Source organism: Lotus japonicus, chromosome 1 (assembly GCF_012489685.1).
Source record: "Lotus japonicus ecotype B-129 chromosome 1, LjGifu_v1.2".
Lineage (NCBI taxonomy): Eukaryota > Viridiplantae > Streptophyta > Magnoliopsida > Fabales > Fabaceae > Lotus > Lotus japonicus.
The window spans coordinates 128,969,712-128,980,620 of NC_080041.1; the positions used below are offsets into that span (position 1 = coordinate 128,969,712).

The 10,909-nt window shown below is 35.4% G+C and overlaps 2 protein-coding genes across 4 annotated transcripts; one reads left to right on the plus strand and one right to left on the minus strand.

The window, feature by feature from the left end:
- Positions 1-1,487: 1,487 nt before the first annotated feature.
- LOC130730634 (zinc finger AN1 and C2H2 domain-containing stress-associated protein 13-like) lies at positions 1,488-3,720 on the minus strand. The gene is made up of 2 exons (XM_057582690.1): positions 3,430-3,720; positions 1,488-2,614 (listed from the first exon to the last, which is right to left on the minus strand). The coding sequence occupies exons 1-2, from the start codon at positions 3,526-3,528 to the stop codon at positions 1,841-1,843; spliced, it is 873 nt and encodes a 290-aa protein (XP_057438673.1). The 5' UTR covers positions 3,529-3,720; the 3' UTR covers positions 1,488-1,840.
- A 992-nt stretch (positions 3,721-4,712) lies between these two features.
- On the plus strand, positions 4,713-9,480 carry LOC130730635 (uncharacterized). Of its 3 annotated transcripts, none has more exons than XM_057582691.1 (4): positions 4,750-5,289; positions 5,708-5,933; positions 6,577-6,718; positions 6,841-7,075. In XM_057582691.1, the coding sequence occupies exons 1-4, from the start codon at positions 5,189-5,191 to the stop codon at positions 6,915-6,917; spliced, it is 546 nt and encodes a 181-aa protein (XP_057438674.1). In that variant the 5' UTR covers positions 4,750-5,188; the 3' UTR covers positions 6,918-7,075. The 3 variants fall into 3 exon arrangements, 2 of the variants coding, with proteins under 2 accessions (XP_057438676.1, XP_057438674.1); XR_009016403.1 differs by having other exon boundaries at positions 4,759-5,326; XM_057582693.1 differs by lacking the exons at positions 6,577-6,718; positions 6,841-7,075 and adding an exon at positions 8,766-9,480 and having other exon boundaries at positions 4,713-5,289.
- The last annotated feature ends 1,429 nt before the right edge of the window (positions 9,481-10,909 follow it).

The window sequence follows — 10,909 nt, forward strand, 5'->3', positions numbered from 1 at the left end:
TATTTTTGTATGATTCTTATATAAAAAGTTTCTAATTTAACTCTTATAATATACAACAATTATTTTTAATTTGATCCTGAACGTGTGTTCATTATCATTACCATCATCACCCAAGGTTTTCCATATTAGGTGGGGCTTGTGTATGAACTGCTTGTTTATGTCATAATACTCTGTCATGTATTAGTTTAAAAATATTTACTTTAAAGTGTTTGCTTAATGATTTGGCATATAATTTTTTAGGACTCACTCTATATATCTATATATCTAACTGCTAGAACATTTTTAATCTAAATCAATATTTTTTAATCCTTACAAATGAAGATTATAAGGTGAACTAGTTCACTGGTGATCCACAGTTTTTAACCGTTGATTTAGGGTCGCCAATTAAAATATTACTATATTAACGGTTAAAAATTGTGGATCACCAATGAACCACTTATAAAATAGTTCACCCTATAATCTACCTTTAGTGTTTTTATGAGACTTTTTTTCATACATACGTAACACACCTTAATCACTAAAATAAAATCTATTATCTATTCTAAGAATGAAGCTACTCCAACTTTCTCTTTAATAATTTTTTTTAATGGGTTATTTTGTAATTATTCATCCATTTTAACATTCATTGTCGAATGCCCAACATCAAATCTCTCTAGCATTCAGGTCTTATAGCTAGGGAGATAAAAAAAATTCCTCTAAGTTTGAATATCACTTTTCCATTGCAAATCACACTTAATACATTCTTGCATTTCATCTATATTCCATTTGAATCTTATGGCTTGCAACTCCTTTCTATCTATCTTATTTTGTATATACTTGAAACGTTATACTTGTGGTATACTTGAAAGGAAGGGTGGGGAAGGAAGGTGAGAGGAACGAGGTGGTGGTGGAGGTAGTGAAATGTACGTATGGACTAAATTGAAGAAGGAAAGGTTGGATTAAAGTGATAAATTGCCACTTAACAGAACATACTGTGACTACTTTTGTACTTTTAGGGATTTATGAATTACAATACTTTTTTAATTAGTTTGGAAAAGGCATATGATGGAGCGATGGATGGAAAGTATATTTTTCAACAACTTTGTGGAAAATTATGAAGCATCTCTAATACCAATCTAATGAGGGGATAAGAATCCTCATGATTACTCCAACAATAAACAAATGGTGTTGTGAATAACAAAAGGAAGAATCTATCATACATTTTCAGAGCCGAAGGAACGGGTAAAAGAGAAAGCTTCAGTGATCACAGGAGGAAACGACTCATAGGTGTTGCTTTGTTTCCAACTTTTGGAAAAAGCGAAGACATGTTTTCATAACTAGTCATGACTCATGATTAGTATGCTGCATGCACATTGAAACTTAAGTTAATTGAACATGGCATAATCAGCATGCTGCATGCACACACAGCACAATAGAATTTAAACCAGAAATCAAAGGGGTCGACATTGCTATGCTAAAAGAAAAATGAAATAATTCAAGCAAAGTGGTTGGCAACAAAAAAGGATCAACCATTGTTTCAACTAAGCTCACAAATTAATGGAAAGCTGGCAATTCTTGCAGACACATGATCAAGAAAGTGCCTAGTCTTAAGCTGATAACATGATAATTAATGCAGTAGGATTGAATCTATGCAAGAAGGAAGAACTTTTAAGAAAAAATGGTAAATTGATGACACAACATTAACAATTGTAGAGAAATCTAATACCAATCTTCAAATTTGTATTCACATCCTTTTGCTATAAACAGGTAAAAATAATGTTTATAAACTTGATCATCCATCAAAGAAAGTGCAATTTCTTCAAGTTTGATTTTCCTTCTGTTTAAACTCCACTGTCCACAACTATGCTCTAGAACTACCACCATGATCCCTTTCAACATGCTCTACAAGCGAAACCGGGTCTAGAAATCCTTTACTACACTTGGGACATGCATCAATTGTCTTCTTCACCCCAGATCGGTTGCCACTCCTTTCATGAACTTTTTGAACATGATCCACCAGTGCAGTGACTGAGGAAAACTTCGCGCTGCACTGAGGGCATTGCTCCGCTTGATAATTTCTATTCCCACTGCCACTGCTCTGTCCCACACCACCCCGTGATGTCTGCATGGCTTGGTTAGTTTCACCACTCAATTTTGATATGCTCGCTTCAGCTGAAGCTCGAATATTCGAAGCCATGTTAAGAAAGCTTGTAGTCCAGTTCGATGATGAGGATGAAGTTAAATTGGGTTTTGGCGCATCTTTTCTACTCCTATTCATAAAACTCATAAATGAAAAACTTGTTTCCAACTTTTTGGGTCCGGAACATTTGTGATCAGGTCCAAACCGGTGCTTCAAACAATGGTCAACCAAGCAGTCCCTGCACTTGATTGTGTTTGAGAACACCAAGATCTCCCTGCACCCAGGGACCGGGCATTTTATCTTCTTTGTGGCTTTCTCATAATTTGATGGGTCACAGTCGGTGTTAACGTGATTCTCCCAAGTTATGTTTGGATCTTGTTCTGGAATTAGGCGAACTCCTTTGGCACAAAGTGGACATATAACAACAGTGACATCTCGTTTGTCAGCTTTAGTACACTGATGCTTTATATAACTTCGGTGCTCCAAACAATATACCTGCAAGATATTGAGCAGATATAGTTATAGCCAAAACAAAGAGTTTCATAATTGAAAACAAAGAGAATAGTCATCCATAATCCCATCATAGAAATATAATTATAAAATTACTCATATATCTTGACTTAACAACTTAGTGTGTAATTGGATTTCCCTTGGACTCAATGCCGATTCACGTTGAACTAAACATTGCAAAATTCTGCTTCTCCCTTTGTGTCCTAAGATATTTGAAATCAAATTTGTGTTGATACGAACACAAAAACATACACATACTTAGTGTATGCTTAGTTTGGTGTTGGCGCAAATGCAAATGTGATTTCACGCAACTCAAGGTACTAAAGGTAAGCTAGAATTTGTCACGTTCAATTTAACGTGGATTGGAGAAGCAAGATTTTGCCACGTTAGCTTCGACATGGATCCACATTGAGTTCAATGGAAATCCAAACACACGACTAAACCATTAGGGATAATTGGTTCATGAATCTGGGATCAAAGTCTCTATGCTCCAGTACTTTGGAGTTGGGGCCAACATGATAATGGTACATCCTGATAAAGCCATCATGCATAATCACTACCAACTATTTGAAACCCCATGAACTTGATGGTCAAAAAAATGCTTATCGGAACTAAGATAAATGTTCAGCTAAAACACAACCAAACATATCCGGCATGCTCATGTATATAATCAATAGAAACTTGAATGCAATTCGTCCTTGAATAATAATAATATATGATTTGGAAACACATGGTTCAATTCATTTTCAGCAAAGTAAATGATTTACAATAAACCAATATACCAGATTTGAGAAAGGTACCTGATTGCAGCGATCGCAGGTGAAGGGCAAGAAATCGATGAGCTTGCAATCAGCGACGGAGCAATGTTTGCCAAGATCGGGAAATTCGGGAGTCCCCATCCAGATGAAATCGTTTTTCCAGGTGAGAAATCGGAATTCCTGACCTGGATTTAGAGAATTTGGAGAATTTGGATTCAGCGGATATAGGGAAGGAGGGAGGAAAGAGATGATCCAATCCAACCACCCAGAAATCCAGCGGAAGGGAAGGAAGCTTCTCCTCTCCTATTATTTTTTAAAAAACTTTCAGAAAAAAAGAGGTCTATATGAGATGATTAAATTCAATTAAATATGTGACCAAAAAATACTTCAATTAAATATATAATATATTTATACTATCTAATTTTTTTAATGAATAATGCGGGTTTAACTGCCAAATAATTGTGTTTTAAACTCAACATGAATTTGGTGTTATTGAAAAGAAACATGACTTTGTGTCTGATGATAATCGCAATGTTGTCGGACCCAAAAGCGTCTCTGCTGATCAAAAGGCGCGCACCTAAACACTTGTTAGAAGGACGGTTTGAATGACTCGAATAACATGAGGCTCCTCAGAAAATGGGAATTGCAACAGAGAAATTGTATGGAGTTACTACTCTTTTTGAAGTGTAGGGTGTCTTAACTCCTCTTCAGTGCTCAGGTGATTCGTATCCATTAAAGTTTCTGCAACTTGACAAACAAGCCAATTTGAGCCCAATTTGAAGGCAGAGCTCATAACTCTCAAATTGGTAGAGAAATAGAAAAGACAAGAAAAACACTGGTTGATTTCAAGATAATGAAAAAAACAAACAAAATCACCATGATGTTTTCTAGGGTCACTGAATCACAGATTGAACATTAACATGTGACATCACAGGACAAACTTGGGAGGATAAATCTAAATATTTTGAGCTTAGGTTGCAATGCTATCCAAGACCCCCTGACAAGATACAAGTTCCCTTTCTACTATATTATTATTAATGAGTTAATGGGTAGTCAGAAACTTTTGGCCTTCATCTATGTAAATGTTTGGCACCTCAAAAGTCACACCTACTTTTATTTTATCATAAGGACACTAGTGACATAAAGTAAAATAAAAAAAGAAAAGAATATGCAACATAATAACATGAAAAGACCAAAGTAAGGTCTAATGTGAACGATTTCCATAATAATGTATTGAGTTTGAGTCTTATATATAAATATAGGTAAATTTAAATAGAAACTTTGCTTAAAGAGAATCAATTAAGTACCCCTTTCACCAACACTTACAACAACTCATTTTGAAACTCTTATTGTAGTCTATATAGTTCAAAATCTAAGCTTTGTGCGGTCTCATTTTCCGGTCCTGCTCTTATTTGCTAACTTCTCTGTCCTGCATTAAATCACATGCTATAATAGCTCATCCTTATCATTCATTCTCTTTAGTTTTCCTTTACTTCATCATTTCAAACTCTTGACTAGGCCAATCAAGAGTTCAAATTCTTCTTCAGTACTGTAGTCTTCAGCAGAACCACCATGGATGGAAGGCAGGGGAGTGAAATGCAACCCTTTGTTGAGTCACCACCAAGAGTGTCTGAGTCAAATCACTATTCACACAGATCAATTGAGACCCTGGTGGTGGTCATAGCAGTGATCACCATAGTGGGTGTGATTGCTGGGATGATTGCAAGGTTGTGTGGTGGAAGACACAATGGGGAGAGTGACATAGAAAGTTGGGTTGACAAGAAGTGTAGAAGTTGCATTGATGCAGGACTCCCACCACCACCTGCAGCAGCAGCACCCAAGCCTGAAGAACCAAAGCCAGAAGGGGATGCAAGCAAATGAAAAAGGATTCGAAGAAACATTGTGAGTGAGTATAGAACTTGATGAATGCTTTGTTTTGGTAAGTCAGCGGTTACAGTGAAATTTTATGTAATGCAAAGGTTGGGGAAAGTTTACATAGTTTTAAATGATGTAAAGAGTAGCAGTGTGTTAGCTGTAGAACTCAGACTATTGATGATAGAATTTTTTTTTTTACCTAGTTGCTCTTATTGATTATGTTTCAATTTTATATTTTGGTCATTCATTGTTTGTTAAACATCATTGTTGATCCTCCCTGTCTCCATACAGGGGCGGACCCACACTATAGTGAGGGGTTCAGTTGAACCCCCTGAAAAAAACAAAAATCTCACTTACCCCCTTGTATAGGTTTTTTTTTGAACCCCCTGAGATTTTTATTTTGCACCTTGAACCCCACTGGCACTTACTCCTCTCTCTGTCACAGTCTCACACGTACTCAAAGCGACACAGCCTCACCCTCTTTCTCTCGCAGTCTGGCATGTCTCTACCCTAGGTCAAGCCGTCAAACACACGCACCAGCCACCGCCCACCAGTGCACTACCGTCCACCGGCGAAGCGGCCACCACCACCAGCCTCACCTCTTTCTCTCGCAGTCTCTGTCTCACTACTCTGCCTCTCTATCTCTATCAGAGGGTTACTGGGTGGGTAAGGTAAGGTTGCTAAATTGATTTTTGGTTTTGAATTTTCCTTGCTCTCTCAGTCTTATGCGATTCATGCCCTGATGCCCTAGTTTTGAATTTTCCTTGCTCTCTCTTATGTTTATGCAAAACGGGATAATTTTTCAGAAACATAAGAAAGCAATTTTGAATTTTTGATGCTCTCACTATTATGTCTAAAGGCTGCAATCTGATTTCCAACATCGGGTACGGGTAGATTTAAGGAGATGAAATTTGAGTCTTTGCTGAGGTGGTGTACCATTGCTTAAGCAGACTTTGTTGGGGATTTGAAGCTTGTGACTCTTGAAACTTTTGTTCCAATGCTCACTTGCTGCGACCCCCAGTCTCTCCTCTAGTTTTGTTTTTTCTCTTTATTGCTGCTGTATGTTTTTCTTTGTCCTTTGGGTCTACTTTGTATTATGATGGCACTACTTATGCTTTTAATCATATATATACTATTGGTTTATCCAAAAAAAGAAAGCACAGAACAATGATACATATTACCAATTTTAATTCGCTTTATGAATGGACATCAAGTCCTCTAGTATGTATTTCCTCGTTGTAGCTCAAGTGTTTCATGGGTATTCATGTTGGGGCCATCTCTAACATGTTGCTGTGTATTACTTGTTGGGGGCAGTTTATTGAGGAAGCATTGGAATTGTTGGATAGTTACATGGAGTCGTGTTGTGCTTTTAGCAGGGTGTTGGGTGCTAGTTTGGTGTTTAGTTGGTTAGTAGGGGCTGTTGTGTTTCTCTTTGGATCGTTGCTGGTTTATCTAGGTAGTTTCTTTTATCCTCTAATTGCTACCCTGATCTGTTTCTTTTCATTCCTTTCCCCTATTCTTTTCTTTCTTTTCTTTTGTTTTGATTACTCTTTTGTTTTGAATTCTATTTGTATACAGGGTTGAAGCAAACTGTTTATGTTAATGTGATTGTGCTATGTAAGTGCTGTTTGGACAACACAATCTTGACCTTTTAATGTTACTTTGGCTTATAAAAAAAAAGATCTTCTGTGTTCTTTTAGTTGTTTTTTCTTAAATTCATTGATGGCTGAAGTATACATGTAAGATAAATATGTAAACAGCTCATTGCAAAATGTATTTTAGTGTCAAAGAAAAAGTATTCCGGCCACCAAAATTCTGCTTTTAGATTTCAATTGAAAGTGATTTCAATTTGTTTTTAGATTTCAATTTGCTTTTAGTGTTTGAATTAGAAAGAAACAATACAAGATTTTTACCGATGTGTTCTTTTGAAAAATTTGAACCCCCTGACCCCGGGGTCCTGGATCCGCCACTGTCTCCATAGGATAACCGAGACACCCTTTCCCAGAATATCCGATGATTATTGCCCCTAGGATTCCCCGGGTATAACTCCTCTGTAACTGATAATGTCTCATATTGTGATTCTAGCCAATAACCCCCAAAGTAGTAAAAGTCATTGCCATTTTATTTATAAGGCAAATAATACACATAATAATACGGAGAAACCTCTAGCAGTTCAAGAGACAACAAAGAGCCTATAAGAGGGACCAAGAAGCTATGAGAAAATCATCTTCACTCTACCACTAATTCTGGACCCTAAGCTTGGACTCTTGCTTATGAGTTTGGGACCCCTGGAGTTTACGGATAACAATTGTCATTTGTCACCATGAGGGAGCACATTTTAATTTCTTCAAACAAAACAGATTCCAACATGTGCAGAGATGTATGATGTTCAAGCTACTAGGATATTCACAGAAAATAAATAGAATGGTGAACCAGCTTCACCTTCCCCATGATTAGTTTTCACACCCAAAAGTTACTCAAAAAAAACAGAATTGATTTTAACAGTTGAATTAGTGTAGAAGTGTTTCCAAACATGCTAAAGTTAGGGGAGTGAAGTAGCATATTTTTAGTGCATGTTTTGGTTGCACGTTTGGAAATCATGTTAGACTTTAAAATCACATTAAGTCATAAGCTACAACAAGGGGCTTCTTTGTAACACGCGCTTTGGAGGGTGTGTGCAACACATGTCCATGCACTTAATCAATGAAATTAAATTTGAAGAATCAATCAAGCATTTAAAAAAATGGTCTCACATGAAATTTTCTGTGTTCCACCATCACATGAGAAAATCATTTTTCAGGTGGAAATCCAATTTTTCAGTCCGTTAGTGGAGCTGTTTATCATGAAAAAGGATGATTTGGTGTCCCAAAATTTGTCTGGTGATTACTTTGGATCTAGACTTAACTTTTGGCATATAATCAGAATGCATGTTCAAAGATGGCAACTCATGATACAAAGTTGCAATTCAACGGTACAAAGCAAAAGCTCTCCAAACCGTTGCCAAATGTTATTAAAAAGCTAAACAAAGTTCCCTACTGAATACTAAACTTGCCTTGCCATCTACATTTAGTCACCACAAGAGGTTGTCCTCACCTTTATCATTATCAGGAGGGCTAAATGTCTAACACTTTAAAATGATGGAAGAGATGTCTTTTGTTTAAAAGAGAGGAGAGATTTTAATTATCTAGGCTGGTTCAAGAGAGGCGAAGAGATGCAAAAGGAGGTGAAATAACTCTTTACTTATTTGATTTAAAAGAAGAAACGATGAATTTTATAATTAAATTATTTTTACACATTTTTTATAAATCTTTTATTGTTTAAAAAAGAAAAAATAATATTTGTTATATATATCTGCACATACATGAACCACGACTTGAAAACATTTATTCATCCGCTTGAATCAGGAAGCGTTTTTAGGGTACATGAATTAAAAAATATACAAATTAATGCAATGATATTTATTATATTAGTTTAATGCATAAATTGAGAATTAATTGTTTCAGGGTTATGTGCAACGCGTCAATGAGTTGAACCGACGGGTTGCAGAGTTGGAGCTGCTGAGGTCACCATACAAGCTTAATATGTATACAAACTTATTTTACGATCACCGGAGCCCCTCCTATAGGTCAGCTTGCCATCGTAGCTGAATCTGACGTTTACTCTAGGCTTTGATTGTCACAGCCAGTCTCATACTTGCTTCACCGGGCTTTTGGGATGTGATGACCAGCCAGATAGTGGTTTCATACATTCATAGTTTTCCCGTTTCCACCTTTGGTAATTTACAACATTTTTTCTGTTAACAGTTTATATTATAAGAAATTAACTCAATTTTAGGGGATTGCCTGAAGACTTTTAGATATGACCATGGTCGAGATAGCCTGTAGGAGCGGACTTATGATCGATTAGCTGAGAAGGATACGTCACAGCCGAGAAAGGGTCACCATCCACCCCGATATAGCTTTGATTGTTGTGAGGTTAGACCAATTGCTTCCGGACCAGCTCTATACAATGCTCACCGTGGAGATCGTTTCTTTCCCTAGATTTGGTGATGACTCACTGTTTTCGGAGGTGGAAAACGGATACGATTCAGGCATGTATATGCTTGGTTGGAGAACTGCATAGCTATATAGTTTTGACTACATTTTTTTTTTCTCATTGATTATTTTTTGTTGACTTAAATAAAAATATATGTTGGACGGTCATATATTAATAAATAAATTTTTTAAAATAAATTTAAACCAAAAAATGTAAATTTTATTGTAGTGTAAATTTTGTGCTATTTTTTTTTCTTTATGAACCAATTGTAAGTATTTTTTTTCTCTTATGAACCCTTTGAAAGTATTTTTTTGTCTACTAAGGATTAAGAAAAATTTAGTTCGCAAATTAAAAGTTCTGTTTGTAAATAAATTCCAACACATAAGAGGCATATAATGAATAACATATATCAAAAGTAAAAAGATTGGTTTCCTTAAAAAAAAAACATTATTCATGGGTGGACTAGGTATGAACATGATACACAATATAACTACCGCTACTTTATACCTATTTATATTTTATTGTCATTCTTTTTGTGCACTCATGATATGTTGGTGGCTAAACAAAATACAATTTTTATTCTCATCATGATAGTATCATGTATGTTAAAGTATGACAGTCTTTTTAGTCTTAGTAAAAGAAGGTATTATAATGAAATTCAAATGGATAACATAAGATGAAATGAATATATATATATATATATATATATATATATATATATATATAAATTAGTATTTATGAAAATGAAATACTTAATTAAAAGTAAATTAAAGGTAAATAAATTATTTTAATAATAAAAATGATATAACATGCATATATGATGTTTTGTTAATATTATTAAATATTATTGATATACTAATTTTTTTGTTAAAGAGATAATGAGTTGTAATTACGATGAGTTATAGGAATACCAAAGCTACTTGAAGGGTGAAGACAATGTTCAAATTAACACCTCACTTAAAAACTGACATGGTAAAAATATATTAAGCCGATGCCCCATTTTAATCCTCGTCTTTTGAAAATAGGTGGAATGGGTCTCGCGGTTACCAAAAGTGTATGTTTGCAAAATTACATAAAGATCTCTGATTAAAAATAAATAAATAAATGATAGAACTCGTGTTACTTTGATATTTGTATTACTATTGATAGAACTCGTGTTACTCTAATAATACATCATTCGTTTTGTAAAATTCATTGTTTGTTAAACATCATTGTTGATCCTCCCTGTCTCAGCAGGAGAACCGAAACATCTTCCCCAGAACATTCGATGATTATTGCCCTTAGGATTCCCCGACAATGTCCCATGTTGTGATTCTAGCAAATAGCAATAAATGACTGTCAATAACCCCCAAAGTAGTAAAAGACATTACCATCATATTTATAAGACAATAATACGCATCATAATGAGGAGAAAACTCAAGCAGCCCAAAAGGCAAGAAAGGGCCTATAAAAGGAACTAAGAAGCTATGACAAAATCATCTTCACTCTAAAACTAATCCTAGACCCTAAGCTTGGACTCTTGTCTCTGAGTTTGAGACGCCTGAAATTTAGGGAGAACAATCGACATTTGTCACCATGAGGGAGCACATTTTAATTTCTTCAAACAAAACAT